General features: G+C 61.9%; 1 protein-coding gene and 2 long non-coding RNA genes across 4 annotated transcripts; 1 reads left to right on the forward strand and 2 right to left on the reverse strand.

Annotated features, from left to right (window-relative positions):
* Positions 1 to 1,632: 1,632 nt before the first annotated feature.
* On the reverse strand, positions 1,633 to 7,718 carry LOC123625330. Of its 2 annotated transcripts, none has more exons than XR_006730462.1 (4): positions 7,509 to 7,718; positions 4,210 to 4,334; positions 2,738 to 3,647; positions 1,633 to 1,926 (listed from the first exon to the last, which is right to left on the reverse strand). It is a non-coding gene; the product is annotated as an uncharacterized LOC123625330 (long non-coding RNA). The 2 variants fall into 2 exon arrangements; XR_006730463.1 differs by having other exon boundaries at positions 2,074 to 3,647.
* Positions 4,341 to 6,851, reverse strand: LOC123625331. The gene is made up of 3 exons (XR_006730464.1): positions 5,580 to 6,851; positions 5,181 to 5,218; positions 4,341 to 4,964 (listed from the first exon to the last, which is right to left on the reverse strand). It is a non-coding gene; the product is annotated as an uncharacterized LOC123625331 (long non-coding RNA).
* Positions 7,719 to 8,670: 952 nt separating the features above from the next.
* On the forward strand, positions 8,671 to 15,797 carry LOC123625097. The gene is made up of 2 exons (XM_045533309.1): positions 8,671 to 10,992; positions 15,365 to 15,797. Exons 1-2 carry the CDS (start codon positions 8,671 to 8,673, stop codon positions 15,629 to 15,631), a joined length of 2,589 nt encoding a protein of 862 aa, XP_045389265.1. The 3' UTR covers positions 15,632 to 15,797.
* Positions 15,798 to 17,335: the final 1,538 nt, after the last annotated feature.

Here is a 17,335-nt window from a genome sequence, read left to right on the forward strand (position 1 = left end):
TGGACTTCAGGAGGCACGCGCTCCCCAAAGGCAGGAGCTGTTCAGGGGGCTGGGCGGGGCCGGGAGAAATGCCCCTTTGTGAGCACTTACTGTGTTCGTGGCACTTTTAAATCCCATGGCCTTTGGTCTCCTAAAGACACTGGAGGGCGGCGGGCAAGACTATTCTCTACTCTCACACGGACTAAAGCAACATGGCTCAAGTTCAGCCACTCGCCTGGGGCCACACAGAGAATACGGCAGGGCTGGATTTGCAACCAAATTCCAAAATCCGGAGGCAAAGTAGTGCAGTGCTCAGAGTGTGGGCTCTGGAGCGGCACAGCCTGGGCTGTAACACCAGCTCCATCAGCTAGAAGCTGTGTGGTCTTGGGCAAGTGGCTTAGCCTCTCTGGGCTTCAGTGTCCTCACCTGGAAAGTGGAAATAATACTTGTGTGCCCGCCTCATCGGCACTGGAAAGATCACATGGGCTAACGTATGTGGATGTGGAGCAAAGCGCAGCTGGCTGAGGGCTGGAGGTGGCTGCAATGAGGAGGTCTCCCCTTGAAGACGCCTTGAACCCAGGGTGGAGTCGGGACCTGAAGCAGGCGCGATCCGGGACTGTGAGCCACTGTTCCTGGTGAGCGCTGCCCTCCAGACAGCTGGAATGTTCTAAATCATTCTAAGACCCGGGCAGATTGGAATTTAAAAATGTGTTTCCCCTTTTAGAGTGAGCCATGCCTAAGTATTTCTGGCCTGTGAAAGGGACACAGTTCCAGAGCCAGGGCAGAAAAACCACGTGTGCTCGCGCAATCCAACGAAAACACTGGCCACCGAGCCCCGTTCCTCCGCGGCTCGTACGGGCTCCATCCTGGCTGCTCGGGAGCGCGGGGGGTGCCCTGCAAGGAGCGGGCCCAGGGGGTCAGGCCGGCGGGTGGCAGCTGGCGGGAGGGTCAGGAAGGGCCGCGGCTGGGAACTAGGGCACCGTGGGGATTCCACTGGCCACATGAATGTGATTGAAAACATCTTAGTACGCATTAAAGTGAAACATACACCTACCAGGTGGTTGGCCACTCTACCCCCAGGTATCCACCCAAAAGAAATGCACTGTGTGTTTTCAACAGAAGACATGCACTAGAATGTTCAGAAAAACACTATGCATGGTAGCCCCAAATGGAAACTAGCCCAGAGCTCACCCGTGGTGGAATGGACAAATACATGATGGAACGTTCACCAAACGGACTACTATACAGCAACGAAAAAGAACAAAGTACCGCCACACACGGAAACAGGGAAGACGTGCCGGAGAGCAAAAAGCCAGACCCAGAGAACACGGACGCTGTACTTCTATAAAGGACAAGAGCAGCGTGTGCTGACGCGGCCTGCAACTCGGGTAAGCCCTGGACACATTCTGCGCAGGGAAAGGGGCCAGTCACAAAAGACCACGTGTCGTATGACCCCATGGATGCGAACTGCCCAGAACGGGCCAGTCTGTAGAGACGGAAAGTAGATTAATGGTTGCCAGGGGCGGGGGTCGGGGAGCGGGAGGGGCTGGGGTTGACAGCTAAAGGGTATGAGGTTTCTTTTTGGGGTGATGAAAATGTTCTAGAATTGATTGCGGTGGTGGTTGCAAAACTCTGTAAATATACTAAAAGCCGTTGAATCGTACACTTTAAATGGGTGGATTGTGTGGCATGTGAATTACATCTCAATAAAGCTGCTAAAGAAATAACACAGTCTGGGGCTAGAAGTCAGGATGCCTGGAGCCCTGGCTGCGAGTCGTTCCCCTGGGGGGCCGGGCGGTGCCGGGAACGGGGCCCACGGGGGGCTTCTGGGGGGCTGCGCACGCCTTCTTTCTGGGTGCCGGTGACACAGATGTGTTCAGCTCGTGAAAGTTCAGTAAACCGTACGCATGTGATGAGGCACGCTTTTCTGTAAGGAGGTGATACTTCCTTCAATAAAAAACAACACGCAAGTTTAGTGTCAGACACACGCCTCGGTCCCACCGTATGTCCCCATCCGTGAGTCCAGCAACCACCCACCCACCGCATAAATCAAAGGCCGGGGAAGGCAGGCTGGCAGCCGGGCTTGGAACATACTTCAGTGACTCAGAGGAACAGCTGGAAAGAATCTGTGGCTGTTGACTTCCTCCTCTTAGCCACCACGGGGACCTGCCGCAGCCCACGGGGTGGATCCAGCTCCTGAGAGCTCAGCAGAGCTGGACTCAGGGTGGCGGCCATGGGTGGAGCCGGGGGCAGGACTCAGAGGCGTGCAGCGAGCCCTGACCATTGGCCTCCCTGGCAGGCCCCAGCGAGGGACAAGGCCACCTTTATTAGGGAGGACCAGGGAGGCAGGCCTGGCAGCACACAGCAGGGCGAGTTAGAGCGGGGTGCTGGGGCCAGACGCCTAGGTAGGAATCCAGCTCTGTGACCCTGGGGACGTGAGTTCACCCTTCCAAGCCTCAGTGTCCCCGTTGGTAAAATCGTGTCACAATAGTGCCTACTTTTTAGGGCGTTGTGAGAACTGAGATAATGCCATCTGCACCAAACACAGCACCTGGCATTTAGTGACCCTCCAGGAGACATAAATACAGCCATTACCATTCCCAGCTGGGGGATGCCAACTGGTTCTTACTGAGTGCCCACTGCACGCCAGGCACCCTTAAGGCAGTTCCTGACTTCGTTGCTTTTGCTTCCACCCCCCACCCACCTATGCCCCGACCTTCTCCAGAAACATCCGTGGCTTGGAAGCTCGGGAACTGACCACAGGAACAGTTGCTGTGGATTCGGGGCTGCAAATCAGGGGTCTGTTGAGAAGCCGGCAGCAAGGGAGTCTTTGAATATCCTCAAGATTTATGTGGCCGGTTTGTCCCGTCGTCCCCAGTGGCAGGTCAACGCTGGTGATCATTTATCAAAGGGGTTTTACGAGGCCCTGAAGTTCACAGCAAAATCCTCGGATTTCAAGCTGGCGCGGCCTGGGCTGGGGGATGGTAACTCCTGCAGTGGGAGACCGGGTTTTTCTCTCCCGGATTTTTTTTTCAGGTTAAGGGGAGCAAGGCCAGGTTTTAGGGCACTCGATTCTGTTGTGCCAATTTGCAAATTTGTTCCCCAGGCAGTGACCCTTAATGGTGGAATGCAAGCTGTGACTTTTAAACGAGGCACGTTAAGGTGTATAAAATATTTCTCCCTAGGTCATCTCAGGCCCCCCACCTTCACTCGAGGAATCTCCTAGTTTAAAAGGCAGCAGGATGCTACCGCAGGGTCACCAAACGTGCTGTATATGTGGAACGTTTCTATTTAACAAGTTAGCACAATTAGTGCGTACAAAATGCACCAAAATTCCACCAGCCCCTCCACCCCCACCCCCAAGCGGGCAGCTTTTTCTTGCTCCAGGAACCGCCCCCTTGAGCAAGCCCCTGCATGTTGGAGCCTCAGTTTCCCCAACTCTAAAGTGGATATGATACTCCCTGTCATGCCTCCATGTATCACTGTCACATGAGCTAACAGATGTGAAATGGCTCATAAGCCCAAGGCCTCCACAAATCCCAGGGTATTTTTTGTTTTTTATTGTTAACGGTTACATTCCTTCCCTCCGCGAAGGAAGATACATCTTTGCCAGTGGCTGCCAGGTTCCAAGCTCTTTCTGAGGATAGCAGAGAAGTGCTTGCTTCATTCTTAGGCAAAAAGAAAAAAAAAAAACAGAAAGAAAGAAAGAAAGAAAAAATAGGGCAGTCAGATGATAAATTTTGTTTTCCTGGTCCCTAGCGAGCCAGAGGCCAAACACGGCGCATGTCGCCTCTAAAAGAGGAAGGATGGACTGGCCTGTGAAGGTAAATGGGTCCTCGGAGGGACATAGAGGGACCCGGAGGGCGCACAGGGTGTGGAGAGATGAGGAAAAGGGCAGAGGCCGCGGGAGGAGGGAAGTGGGGTTACGGGCTGGGCCGGGAAGCGGGGGGCCTGGGGGAGTCCCCGGGAAGAAGGGAAGATGGCTGGCGGAAGCCGGCGGGCTGCGGGCGGTTCCGGAACTTGGAGGGCACAGTGAGGTTTTGGATGGAGCCTGGCATCCCTGGTTCAAGCACGGACTGGTCCTCAACCATGTCCCCAGCCTTGAGAAACCATGGGGCAGGGCAGGGCACGCCGGCTCAGGCTCTGCCCCAGAGAGGCAGGCGAGTGGCAGTGCTGGGCTGGCAGGTCGCTTTCCCCCGGGGTGCAGGGACACGCCCCGGACACACACACCTGCGGGTGGGCTGGGACGACCCTGCAGATAGCTGCAAATCTGAGCCGCACCCAGATGTCCCGTGCTCACGGCTCCTGGGCTCCTCTGGCACGGAGCACCGGCGGCTGTAGGTGCTTTTCAAGGCCTAGGATTGAAGACGGAGAGCAGGGCCGAGCAGTGAGGCTTGGAGGGCCTGGAGGGGAGCTGGGAGGTGGCCCTGCTGGGACAGGGAGGCGGTGGCTCCGGCAGCGCTTGGCAGGGATGCTTGGATGGCTCTGCCCAGTTTGAGCCTTTTGCACATTTCCGTTAGAAAAGGGACATCGAGTCTATGTCGGCACATGACGTTAATGCAAACACACCCTGGCATTTCTCATCTTTTGGCACGAACTCAGCCGTTTTGTGTCCAGACAGGAACCTCAGTTTCCTTAGGGACACACGTAAGGAGAGGGTGGACGAGGCCGTTCCTGTCCTAACAAGCTGTGTCTCAGGATTTGGGGAAAAGCCCGGGGGTGACGGAGTCACACTGCCAGGTGCTGGCCCAGCTGCACCGTGTGACCTTGGGCCAGTGACTTCCCTTCTCTGTGACTCGGTCTCCTCACTGTGAGCTGGGGTATAATGGAACCTACCTCATGGGCTTGTTATACAGGTTTGCCGGTTGGCCCCTGGAAAGCGTAGGTCCCGGTGTGTGCCTGACACCCAACCCGTGTGCACAGACGCCACGGTTACGTCTGGGGCAGAGGCTGTGGTTTGCTGAGATCATCTCGGTTCATCCTTCCTGCATTTTGTCATTTTGTCATCTCTGTTTTACAGATGGGGAAACTGAGGCTCAAGAGAAGTTAGGAGCAGGCCAAGGCCACACAGCTAGTAAATGGCAGAGGTGTGACCTCCATCTGGAGTGTCGGGCTGTGTCAGTGGCCCCACCCCCATGTCATCCACCCACAGGTGACCAGCTGTCATGACCTCCCTTCCTTCTCCTTTGATCTGTGTTCACCTGCTTCCTGCTCCCAAGACATGTTCCAGGGGACTTTCCTGGGTCACCGGGTCATGGAAGGAAACAAAAACATCCAGCTGGGCCCCTTCCATCCCCGACTCCTGGCCCACTTTACACGCACACACAGGCACACGCACACACGAACACATTCACGTTCACACACATGATCACACGTGCACACAAACACAAATGCATGCACGAACACACACATCTGTACACACATGCATACCTGTACACACACTCTAACAAATGCATACACACGTGCAAACACTCACCCCTGCACACATACGGCACAGACTCAGGAAGTCCCCATGGAGGGTTCCGGCTTAGTCAAGAAAACCCACCTCTCTCTGTTCATTCTGTCCACCCTCCCCCCTCGGACTCCGTGTGTGACCTCACCACAGTGCCCCTCACCCTGGGGCAGGACAGGCAGCAGGAGAACCTCCTCAACCACTGGCTGGAGGGAGGGTCAGTCACATCCTCGGTCACCCCTATGCCTGGGGCATTGTTCTCTCTGCCTCATTCAATCCACATGCAAACATCCTGTGGGGCAGGGATCACAACCCCATTGCACAGAGCGGGAAACTGAGGCTTAGTTGGCCAAGAGGTCTGCCCAAGGCTCACACGGCTGGCAAGGGGGTGGAACAGGACAGGGACCCAGGCACTGAGCCGGGCCCCGGATACACAGCGAGTGAGGCAGGCCACTAGGTGTGTGTGTGGGGTGGATACTGGTGGGGGAGGGCGGGGCGGGCAGGGACAGTAGACAGGAAAATAAAGGAAATCCACGCCAACTCCCATGCGTGCCCAGGAGCCGAGATGGAGGAAGGCAGGGAGGCCGCTCAGGGTGACGCTGTGGCCAAGACCCTGAAGATGAGTCCCAGAGGCATGTGCAGCAGGAGGGCCGCGTGTGCCCCGCCCCAGGGACCCATATCTAACTGGACAGCAGCCCGGAGGTCCTGAGCCCGGCCCTGTTTCCCCAGCAGCCTCTTGGCCTGAGTGGCACTGACAGGCCTTCTTTAACTGTGGAAGCACACAATTAAACAGATGTCGCCCTTTACAGTTTTCCCAATCAGCCCTCTCCCCAGGTATTAAAAATGCCAGGAGCCGAGAAGCCTCCTGCCCCCAACATTCCTTTGGGACAGCTTTGCTGACACAGCATTTTTTCTGGGGCCTGGGTGAGGCCCAAAGTTTCTGGCGACGATGATTTTCCTATTAACCCCTGGACTGCGAGCCCTGGAATGTCACCAGGGGTTCCTGAGAGCCGGCCCTTTGCTCTTCTTCCATTTATTTATAATGCATGGCCTTCCTCGGTGACAAGAGGAAGCCCAGTTTTATTTACATGTCAGCACCCCAGAGGGTGGAGGTGACCACTGGGCACCTTTGTCCCGGGCCGATTCTGGGCCCTGCTAGCAGGTCAGGACAGCTGTAAACTGCTCAGAAATCAGAGACTCATAGAGTTTTGAAGCTGGAAGGGGTGTCATTTCACAGACCCGAAATGTGAGGCTCAGAGATGCCTGGATTGTGGAGTGGGTAGGGTGGGGGATCCAGGCGTCCTGACCTTGTTCCCTGCTGTGGGGGGAGACACCAGTCTCCATCAGCAGACTGGTGACACAGACCAGATGTCTGCCTAATGAGGCTGCACACCCCGCTAGTCAAAAGCAGGGACCTGGCACCCGGCTAGCTGGGTCTGAACCCCACTTGGCCACTTCAAATGAGTAACTTAACACCCAGTGCCACTTCTCTCCTGTCTGTAAAACAGGGCTCACCCTGGCACTTAGCCCAGAGTTACCTGGAGGCGTAATTGAGCTGAAATATATAAAGTGCTTAGAAGAGTGCCTGGCATCCTGCAAGTATTTGTGTTAAATAAATACAATGTATCTACCTATACACAATTCAATAAATACAGGGAAACGGTTAATCCCCTGCTGCAGCTCCTGTTTAACAAAAGAATGACAGGGCTCAGAGAGGTTGAGTCACTTGCCTGGGATACACAGGACTCTCTCTACCTCTGCTGGTGGCCAGTGGTGTGAGGGACAGGGCAGGCCCCGGACTCTGTCCCCAGCATTCACTAACATGTTTCAGGAGACAGGAGACAGCTCCTCTTCCCTCTGTCACCAAAATTAGAACGCTGTGCCCGGAAAAGTGCCCCCAACCCCGGGCTCCGCAGGACTGTAAATGGCTCACTTGGTCCCCCCTTCAGAACGAGGAGGGGGCGGGACCACCCTGAGCGAAACCCGCAGGGGGCCTCCTCCGCAGCTGCCCTTCCCGCGCTGCCCTTCCTGGGGGGTGGGGGGCCCTCCGTCCCCAGGGGCACCGCCGCGTCCTTACCTGGCTCTTCCCGCGTCCCGCTTGACCTTTACTTAAAGACCAGCTCCAGCGCTGATGGGCTCGGCGGGTCCCGGAGGAGACCCTTCAGACGGCTCGAGCCAGGCGCGCTGGAGAGAGCCCCTAATTGGGGCAATGAATCATCCTGCGCGGCTCCGGCTGGACACAAAATAGATAGAGGAGCCGGCGCGCTATTGTGCGCAGTTTGGGACGCGGGGGAGGGGGAGGAGGAGGGAGGAGGGAAGGAGGCGGGGGAGGGGGAGGGGGAGGGAGGACGGCGAGGAGCGGGAGGGGAGGAGGAGGAGGAGGAGGGGAGGAGGGGGAGGAGGGGAGGAGGGGGAGGAGGGGAGGGAGGAGGGAGAGGAGGAGGGGAGGGAGGAGGGAGGAGGAGCGGGAGGGGAGGAGGAGGGGAGGGGGAGGAGGAGGAGGAGGGAGGAGGGGAGGAGGCGGAGGAGGGGAGGGGAAGGAGGAGGGGAGGGGGAGGAGGGGGAGGAGGGAGGAGGGGAGGGGGAGGAGGAGGGGAGGGGAAGGAGGAGGGGAGGGAGGGGAGGGGGAGGAGGGGGAGGAGGAGGGGAGGGGAAGGAGGAGGGGAGGGGGAGGAGGGGGAGGAGGGAGGAGGGGAGGGGGAGGAGGAGGGGAGGGGAAGGAGGAGGGGAGGGGGAGGAGGGGGAGGAGGAGGGGAGGGGAAGGAGGAGGGGAGGGGGAGGAGGGGGAGGAGGAGGGGAGGGGAAGGAGGAGAAGGGGAGGGAGGAGGAGGGGGAGGAGCGGGAGGGGAGGAGGGGGAGGAGGAGGAGGAGGGCGGGCACCGCGGAGAGAGCGCGCGCGGGAGGGATTCCCCGCCCGCCGCCTCCCGCCTCCCGCCTCCGCCCCGCCCGCCGCCCCGCCCCCTCCTCCGCAATTAAATGACCCGACGCTTTGGCCGGCGCCGGAGCTCGCACATGCGGCTGCCGCTCCAGCCGCCGGGGCCCGCCGCCGCCGCCGCGTTCCGGGCGCGCTCGCCGCGGCGCCGCCGGGGGCCGGGCAGGCCCGGGGGTCGCCGGTGCGGGCGGCCGCGCGGCCGGCGCCAAACTTTGCGGCGCGCACACATGCTCCAAGTTGCGCGCGGCGGCGCGGGCGGCGCGGAGGGCGGCCGGGGCGCGCGGGGCCCGGGCGGGGCGGCGCGGCCATGAGCGGGCGGCCGGCGCCGGTCTCCCGCAAGCAGCGGCTCATGGCAGCCGTGGGCGAGCGGGCGGCGGGCGGCGGCGCGCCGCTGTCCTGCTTCATCTGCGGCGGCGGCATCGGGCGCGGCAAGGAGCTGAAGCTGCAGGTGAAGCAGCCGGCGGCGGGCGCGGGGGCCCCGGCGCGGCCCTTCTTCCCCTTCCTGCAGCAGCAGGAGCCGGCGCCCGGCGCGCGCGAGCTGTCGCCGGCCGACGGCTGCGTGCTGGTGTGCGCCGTGTGCCGCTGCTTCCTGGGCGAGCAGTGGGCCGCCTTCGAGCGCGCCCGCACGCCGGTGGACAAGCGCATGTACTGGCTCAAGCGGCCCCACCAGTGCGACGCGGGCGCCGCCGGGCGCCGCGGGGGCGCCGGGGCCCCCCGGGAGTGGAACGTCGCCTACGCGCTGGGCAGCGCCGCCGGCGACGACGACGGCGACGCGGGCGGGCCCCGGCTCCGCGGGGCCGCCGAGGAGACTCGGGACTCCGACCTGTCGGAGCTGTCGGACACGGATCCCCTGTCCGAGTCCGACCCGGCCTCGCGCGACGCCGCCAGCCCCCGCCAGGACCGGGCGCCAGCGCCGCGGGCCAACCCGGGGCCAGGACCAGGACCAGGAGCAGGGCCCCGCGGGGGCCGCTGCCAGGAGTGGAGGCCGGCGCCGGGACCCCCTCCCGGCCCGGGCGCGGAGCCCCCCGCGCGGGGGCGCGGAGAGGAGGAGGGGGTCCCCTCGAAGGTCCGCGCGGATGGGGAGCCCAGGGCCAGCGTCAGGCGCCGGCGGAAGGGGGTCGGGAGGCCCTGGGCCTCCGAGGCCCGGGCCAGTGTCCTGAGGGGCGTCCAGGACCCTTGGCAAGGCCCTCCTGTCCAGGACGCCCCTGCAGATGGCAGGAAGGGAGGCCCCTCCGGCCGGGCCACCGAGCCTGGGGAGGGCAGGCTGCTGGCGGAGACCCTCGGGGACTTTTGCACGTCGGAGGACAGCGACGTCAACATCACCAGCGGGGAAGAGGACCACAAGGAGCAGCCTTTCCCAGGCCCCTGTGGCCCCAAAGAGAAGGAGGACGGTGGTCGTGTCCCCCGGGATCCCCTGGAGAGCCGGGTGGCGCCGCCAGGGGGCCTGTGCTGCTATATCTGCGGGTCAGCACTGTCCCCGGCCTCGCAGCACCAGATCCACGTGCAGAAGCAGGAGAAGCTGGCCCAGGCCCCGTTCTTCCCGTTCCTGTGGCTGCACAGCCCACCCCCGGGGGCACAGCCCATCAGCGACAGCGGCAGTACCCTCGTGTGCCCCTGCTGCTTCTCCTCCCTCATGCAGCAGTGGCAGAGCTTCGAGCTGGCCAGTGTGCCAGTCCTGCAGCGACTCTATGTGGTGCCCCTGAACAGCCACGCCCCCGGCATGGCCTCCAAGGGCAGGAGGCTTTCACGGGAAGAGGGCCTGCCTGCCGGGGCCCTGCGGGAGGCCTGCTACCTCTGCGGGGAGGACTGCACCCAGGATGCCCGGGCAGTGCCCTCCAGGATCCTCAACGGCAGCGCCCGGAGCGCCATGCACTTCCCCTTCCTCAGCCTCCTGCCCTGCCCGCCCAACGCCCAGGGCCCCAACAAGCGCTGCGAGGTGCGTAGCTGCCCCAAGTGCTTCAGCGTCCTGGAGGACGTCTGGGCCCTGTACCGGGCCTGCCACAACGAGGCACTCATCACCTCCGTGCAGGGCTTCTTGGGCAGGTACCACCAGGCCTTTTCCGCCTCCGACCCTGCCCTCTCCAAGTCGCCCACGCCAGCCCGCGGCGGCCCCGTGTCTGTCTGCTACATCTGCGGGGCCGAGCTGGGCCCCGGGAAGGAGTTCCAGCTCAACGTGAACCCCGCCAGCCACTTGGGCGAGAAAGAGCCCTTCTTCCCGTTCCTCACCGTGTACCCGCCTGCCCCTCGTGCCAGGCCTGTGGATGCCACTGGCTTGGTGGCCACCTGTGTGCTCTGCTACCATGACCTGCTGGGCCAGTGGCTGCAGCATGAGGCCCGAGGCACCCACCACGCTGTCAGCGCCTGGTCCCGGCAGTACCAGGTGGAGACGTTCGTGTGCTTCTTCTGCCAGCAGGAGAAGAAGCGCTGCTTGGGGCTGAGGCCTGTGCGGGTGGCCCGGCTGCCCTTGTTCCTGTATACCCTGCGAGCGAGCCACAGCCTGCTGGTGGACGACGGGCAGCAGCTGATCATCGGCGCCTGCTTGGAGTGCGGGACTCTAGTGTGCGCTGGCCAAGGGCTCACCCGCCAGGGACCCATGGGCTGGAGCTCCCCGGTGGCAGCAGCGACGAAGGTAAGCAGTAGTTTTCATCTCATCTTGGATCCTTCCTCAGATATCTGTGCAGGGAAGGGAGCGATGTTGTTTTCTGTTCCTCTGAGAAACTCTGAAGGAGTTTTCCCTAGTTCTGTGCAGCATGTTCCAGGGGGAGTTGTCTTCCCAGGGTCACTGCGCTGGCGCTTGGTGGGCACCTTGGCCTGGCTGCCCTCGGAGGTGTGGGCCAGGCGGTCAGAGGAGCTGGGGTCAGGAGTGGTCTCGTGGAAGAATAGGGCACTGCTGAGAACAGCAGGCACGGGCCTGAACTTGGGTGTGTTTGCGGCGGAATCTATCAAACAGAGGAAGTTCGGGGCATGTCTGTCATCCGCCTGATAACATTGGTAATTAGTCCAGCCGTGCGGGTCAGGGAGAGGTCTCTGCGCTCACCCGGTTTGGAGCACATCAGAGGTGGAAGTTGCTCTGCACTCCGGCTCCCGCGTGGCTGAGCTCGTCCGGTTTCCCACCCAAGTTCGCACTTTTCCTTTGAGACTCGGGTGCTCAACAGCACATGGAAGTCCATGTCCAGACGTAGGGGTGTGGAGCTTGAGGGACGGTGGCCTAACCAGGCTGTTCCCCCGGTGGGAGGAGAGTCTTTCTTCTCTGCAAGTCAGCTGTGCAGGAGGCGGGCGGCGGCCTGGGGTGCTCCCTGTTTGTACAGCGCCCGCCTTCTTCCCGCTGCCCGCCCTGGGGGGGAGCCGGACGGGCCTGGCTTAATTGTGGATCCGGCTTTGCAGGGGCCCAAGCAGGAACTGCCCCCGGTGGGTCTGGGGAAGTAGACCCGTGAATTGCAGCCACCGTCCCGGCCATTGTGGCTGTTTTAATCAAACACCGGTGGTAGCTGCCGGCCGTGTGGATGGGGAAGGCGTCCTGTTCAGGAATGGTTAGAAAGCTTCCTGATCCTGCCTCCCACGTGCGTGCGCGTGTGTGTCGGGGGGGGCACGTGTGCGAGTGTCTGGGTGGCGTGTTCCCTCATGGTGGCCGTGTCTATGGAGTGGGCCCGGCCCACAGGCCCGGCTCCCTCAGGTGCACAGCCCCGAGCCCTCGTGCTCTGCCCGCTGTCCTGCTCCGTCGGTCTTGGACTTGAAGCTGTCTTTGGGGCTGTGGTGGGAGGGCCTCTCATTTTAGTGGGGCGAGCTCGTGCCCTGCCGTCGCGGGTGCCGAGCCCCTCCTTTGCCTGTGGCAGTGCGCCCACGGCCGCTGCTGGGAGTCGGAGGAGCCGCAGCTCCTGAAAGGGCCCGGCTGGGAGAAGAGCCCCCGGCTTTGGCGCAGGACAGACCCGAGTTCCGGTTCCGCCCTTCCTCTCGGTAGCCGGGTACCTGGGAGGCTCCTTGGTCGGGAAGTCTAGACCACCTGCCTGTGAGAACCCACGCACTGGGGGAACTTTAAATGCTCCCAGAAGGTCAAGGGCTTGGCACGCAGCGGGACCCTCACGTCTGACGTGGATGTGGGTGGGTTCCGTGCGCCAGGTCCTGCCTTGCAGGCTGGTGCCCCCGGGGCAGCCAGGCGGCCCCCGCGAGGCTCTCGGTGTTTCTGCAGAGCATCCGACTCCGGTGGGTTTTCTCACGGCGATCTGCTCACGTGTCTGGAGGGGACGAGGTGCCCACTTGGGGCCTCGCCTGGTAGAACTCAAGGAAACCAAAGGCGCCGCGCTTCCCCACGCCAGCCGGGGAGGTGGGCGTGTGTGTGAAAAGCAAGCTGGCGTCCCCCAGAAGGGGTCAGCACGAGTTTGGGAAGGCTCATGTCACACGGACTTTAGCACCGTTCTCGGAACCGAGTTTCTCATTGGCTTCTCCCCGTGGCCCTGTGGGGCTGCCTTGCTCCCATTTTATAGATGAGTCAGTTGAGACTCGGAGAACCCGGATGACCTTGGTGATCCTCACACCGCAGGGAGGCGGCTGAGGTGTGTTCTTAGCACCCTGAGCCCCGCCCCACTGGATGGGATGAAGGAGGCCGGGCGAGCCGAGCCGTGGCAAGGGGGAAGCATTTGCGGGAGGGGGCATGGCTGACGGCAGGCCGTGCAGGGGCCAGGGAAGAGCCTCGCAGCCTCCTTGGACAGGGGTGCTGTCGGGGCTGAAGGGGAGGGGACCTGAGGCCTTGGGATCAGGACAGGGAGGCTGGACCTGACTTGGAGGCCCAGGGGGGCAGTAACAACTCCTCGAGGAAAGCGTGGAAGGGCGGCGAGTGGATCCACTGGGGCCGGGCGGGGGCGAGGCCCTGGGGCAGGCCTGCCCGGGGAGGGGGCAGCAGCGCGGGGCCCAGGCCCAGGCCCCGCCGGACGGAGGGCAAAGAGAAGCCTCCACTCGCCTCCATCTCGCTCCCGGGAGCCTTGTGCTGACAGCCAGGAGAATGCCGGAAACGCAGCCTCTGGCCTCCCCTCCCTCCCCCTCCTTCCATTCATTCAACAAATATTTATGGAGCGCCTACTCTGAGCCAGGCGCTGTTCCAGACGCTGGGGAGCTGGTGGCAGGCGCTGAGCCTCCAGTGCCACGGGGGAGGTGGCAGACAGAGTCGCCAGAGAATAAATGCCGCTTCCAGCGAGCTCGGAGCAGACAGATCGGGTCGGGGCCAGGTGCCACGTGGGCGTGGGGGCTGAGGGGTCACACCGCAGGAGCCGGGCTGTGAGGGGGGCTCTCAGCAGGGCTGTCAGGGGGAGAGAAGCATGTGAGGCCACCGGGGGCCGGGAGGGGCGTTGGGGGCCTGTCCCCAAGCGGATTTCCTGATGCCAGCTCCTCAGTCCTGATTCTCACATGCTAGTCCCGGTTCTTTGTGTGGTTTGAGAATTTGGTGGGAGTGAGGAGGGGCAGGGGAGGTGGCCCCAGGGAAGCTGCTTAGCTGGGGACACAGCGTGTTCCAGAACCTGGCTCTGTACTGCCTCCCATGACTGCTTAGTTGTTCCCGGTTAAGTGTTCATTCGTTAGTGAATCAACTTTGCAACTCTACAAATGGAAATGTTAAATGAGAAAAAAAAAAAATAAGAAAAGGAAAAAGAAAGAACAGAGGAGGGGCATGTTGACCCGCGCCGCCCTCTGATTGGGATGGACTTTGCCATTCCTCCTTCCAGCCGGGCCCTCGTCCTCCGCAGAGCCCGTGTTCTGGGGCACCAAGTCCACGGTCGCTGCTTCGGTAGGGCTGTGTGTGGGGGCCGGGCCGGGGAGGGCTGCAGCCTGCCTTCCTGGGCCAGGTGCCCCCCTCCCCTAGGAAGGTTCCTGGCAAGCTTCCCCGAAAAGCTCCAAGAAACCATGGAGAGACCTGAGTTTGAATTAAAACCTGGCTTGGATCTTCATTCTGTTGGGAGTTGGCTGTGTGACCTTGGGTGAGACTCTTGCCCTCTCTGAGCCTGAGTTGCTGAAAGAGAAGGGCTTTTTCCTCTGGAAGGTATGCCATGGGAACCCTGCGGGGGGAGCGCCGGGCTCCTTTCTCCTTCCCTGGGATGCTGGTAGCTCAGGGTGGGGTTTCTGGCTGTCGTCCCTGAGCTCTGAGGTTGGCACCCGTGCCCACGCCCTTTCTGCTGCGCTGGGCAAGGGCCGTCCTTCCTTTCACAGGGAGAGGCAGGACTGGCCAAGATGCCGCAGGTGGCGTTTGGGGCACAACCGTGACGATGCCGTCCCTGCAGGGTGCTGTCTGGGCCCTGGGCTGTGCCGTGGGCTTCGTTGGAGTTAGTCACACCCACTGACTGCGCACACAGCCTGGCTAGGGAGGTGCCACTCTCCCCTTTTTGGAGATGGAAAAACAGGTCCAGAGAGGTTAAGTAACTTGTCCAAGGTCACTCAGCTAGTGACAGCAGAACCAGCGTTGGGCCTGGAGTCCGGCTCTGGAGTCTGCACCAGCCGCTGCTTGGTCCTGCCTTTCTGTCCACTCTGGGGCTGCAAGGCTGTGCCTTGGAGGGGGTGGCTCTTAATGTCCCCTGTGTGCCTCCGTCCGTCCCCACCGTGGCCGCTGGAGCCTCTCAGGAGCCGGAGTTCGCTGCCTGGGGCAGAGGGCTGAGAAGTCCCTGCTGGCTGCCTCTGCTGCCCCCCTGGTTCCAGTGCCCGGCTGACAAGTGGCACCCTGCGCCTCTGCGCTGCCAACACTGCCCAGGTGTTGAGATCTCAGCCGGGGCCTCCCGCTGCGGGAGGGTCCTAGACGGGCTTGCTCACGACCCGCTGGCTCTCCGCGCAAGCCAGTCGGCGGGCGGCACCCCGGCCTCTTCCAGGGCTGTGTCTGGGGAGCCTTCTGGTGAGTGGGGCGTGCAGCTGTTTACCTAACCGCACCCCGCCTCTCGCCGTGGGGACGCCCCGGCCAAGCCCCCCGAGCGTGGCCTCCGAGCCCGGAGCAGGTGCTGCCGCCGCAGCCACCTCTCTCCTCTCCGCAGGGACGTCCAAGGTCTGCAGCGCACGCCTGTCATCACTCGCCTGTCAGGGCCGGTGCGCACATCTGTTTCCCGTGTTTCCTGGCCTTCTGCGCCCACAGCTCCCCGCTCTTCAGGGAGGCCTGGGCAGCCCCTGCTCTCCAGGACCAGGGCTCTCGGGACACCTGGTCCGGACGGATTGGATGGGGGAACCTTCTGGAAGATGCCAGGGGAGGTGGCCGGGCTGGGGCTGGAACGGGCACCCTCTCCTTGGCAGCAGCTGGAAAGTGACTGGGCTTTGGGCCTCTCCCAAGCTCTGACCACCTCCTCCAAGGGGAGGTCTGTGCTTTTCTTGGCAGGTTGGGAGCCATCTGCTCAGAGCCGGGAACTTCCCAGGCGTGCCCTATCCTGGGCCCGGAGGCGACTGGAGACACCTGGGGGGAAGAGGCAGCGAAGGAGAAAGGTCTCCAAAACCAGCCTTCCCTGGCAGCGGGGAGGCAGGGGGGGCTGGGCGGGAGGCGTGGCCAGGGTCTGCAAAGCTTCCTGGCCCCTCCGCTGCTTAGACCTCTCGGGATCCCACCTTTGTGAGGGTAGCTCTGTTGGGAGTGCCTGCGGGTCGCTTGTAGCCTCTGGGCACATTTTCTTGGCTGGGGAAGAGCCGGGTCCAGAATTCAGGTCCCTTTTCTGCCTGAGGTCCACGTCCTGGTGGGAAGGGTGGGGAGGGTGGCACTTCTGCCCCCCAGGGAGAAGGAGTTTGGAACTTGCCTTTTGTTTTTCACTAGCCCCAAGTAGGAGACCCTCGGGGCCCTTGTAGAAGGAGCCCCTACTCACTGTCGTTTACTCAGTTTCCCCATCTGTCAAAATGAAAGGACAGGTCTTTTGGGGTCACAGGTCCTTGCAGTCTGCATGTGACATCCAGTGACTGGTGGCACTGCGTCGAGGAAGACTCAGGCTGTGTCTGCACTGGCTGGAAGAAGGTCTTGTGACTTATCTGCAGTCTCCGTTGTGGGCTCAGGAGAGGGAGTGGGACTTCCTGGGGTCTGGTTTACGATTCAGCGTGTGACGCCAGGGCCGGGGGAGTGTCCCGCGCTAGGGTCAGGAGGGAGCTCGCAGATGGTCTCTCGGACGACACTGCAGCACGAGGACCAACAACCCCACACGCCATCCTGCCAGGTTATTTTCTCAGTCACACCAGCTAGTTAGATGGGTGCGTTTAGAAAGAAATTCTGGCAGGGCCGCTCGGGGGACGCAGCTGCGGTTCTGCCTCCACCCCGGCCGCGGCTGCCCTGGGGAAGCGCACACCTGGGAGTCTGCACTGCACCGGGTGCTCTGGGCACGTGGGGGGACATCAGGCAGCCCCTGCTCTTGCGGTGCTGGCAGGGGTGGGAGGTTGAGGGGGCCGGTGGAGGGGCCCAGTGTGTTGGGGGCTGTGCCGGTGATCTCACAGGAGGGTGGGAGACGGGCATGTTCAGGGAGGGCTTCCTGGACGAGGTGACATCTGAGTCTCGAAAACTGAAAGGGATTCAGCCAGGTGCGACGGGCCGTGTGCTCCTGGCAGAGGAGGGGTGCAAAGGCCTGGATGTGGGGGGTGATTTGCCGGAGGGCGGCCATTCTGCCCGCAGAGGGAAGACTCGGGCCGAGGGGTGGGCAGAGCCCGCTCTCCGGGCAGTGTTTGGAATCCCTCAATGCACGTCTGAGTCACTTCCAATCAGTCTGAGTTTCAAAGTACCAGTGAGTGGGCCCTGCCCCAGCCTGTTAAATCAGAATCTCTGAGGGCTGGTCCCGGGAACAGCTAATTTAAAGCTTCCAGAAGATTCACGTGCAAGGGTGAGGGCTGCTGGTAGAGGGCATCGTAAGCACAGCTGAGGCGTTTTATCTTGAAGACCATGGGAACAGGATTCAGCTGATTTTTTCAGCCTGTCTTTATTTAGCGCCTACTGCATCCCAGGCATGGGTCTAGACGCCAGGACACAGCAGCGAGCGAACCACACAGGC

Source organism: Lemur catta, chromosome 20 (assembly GCF_020740605.2).
Source record: "Lemur catta isolate mLemCat1 chromosome 20, mLemCat1.pri, whole genome shotgun sequence".
NCBI lineage: Eukaryota > Metazoa > Chordata > Mammalia > Primates > Lemuridae > Lemur > Lemur catta.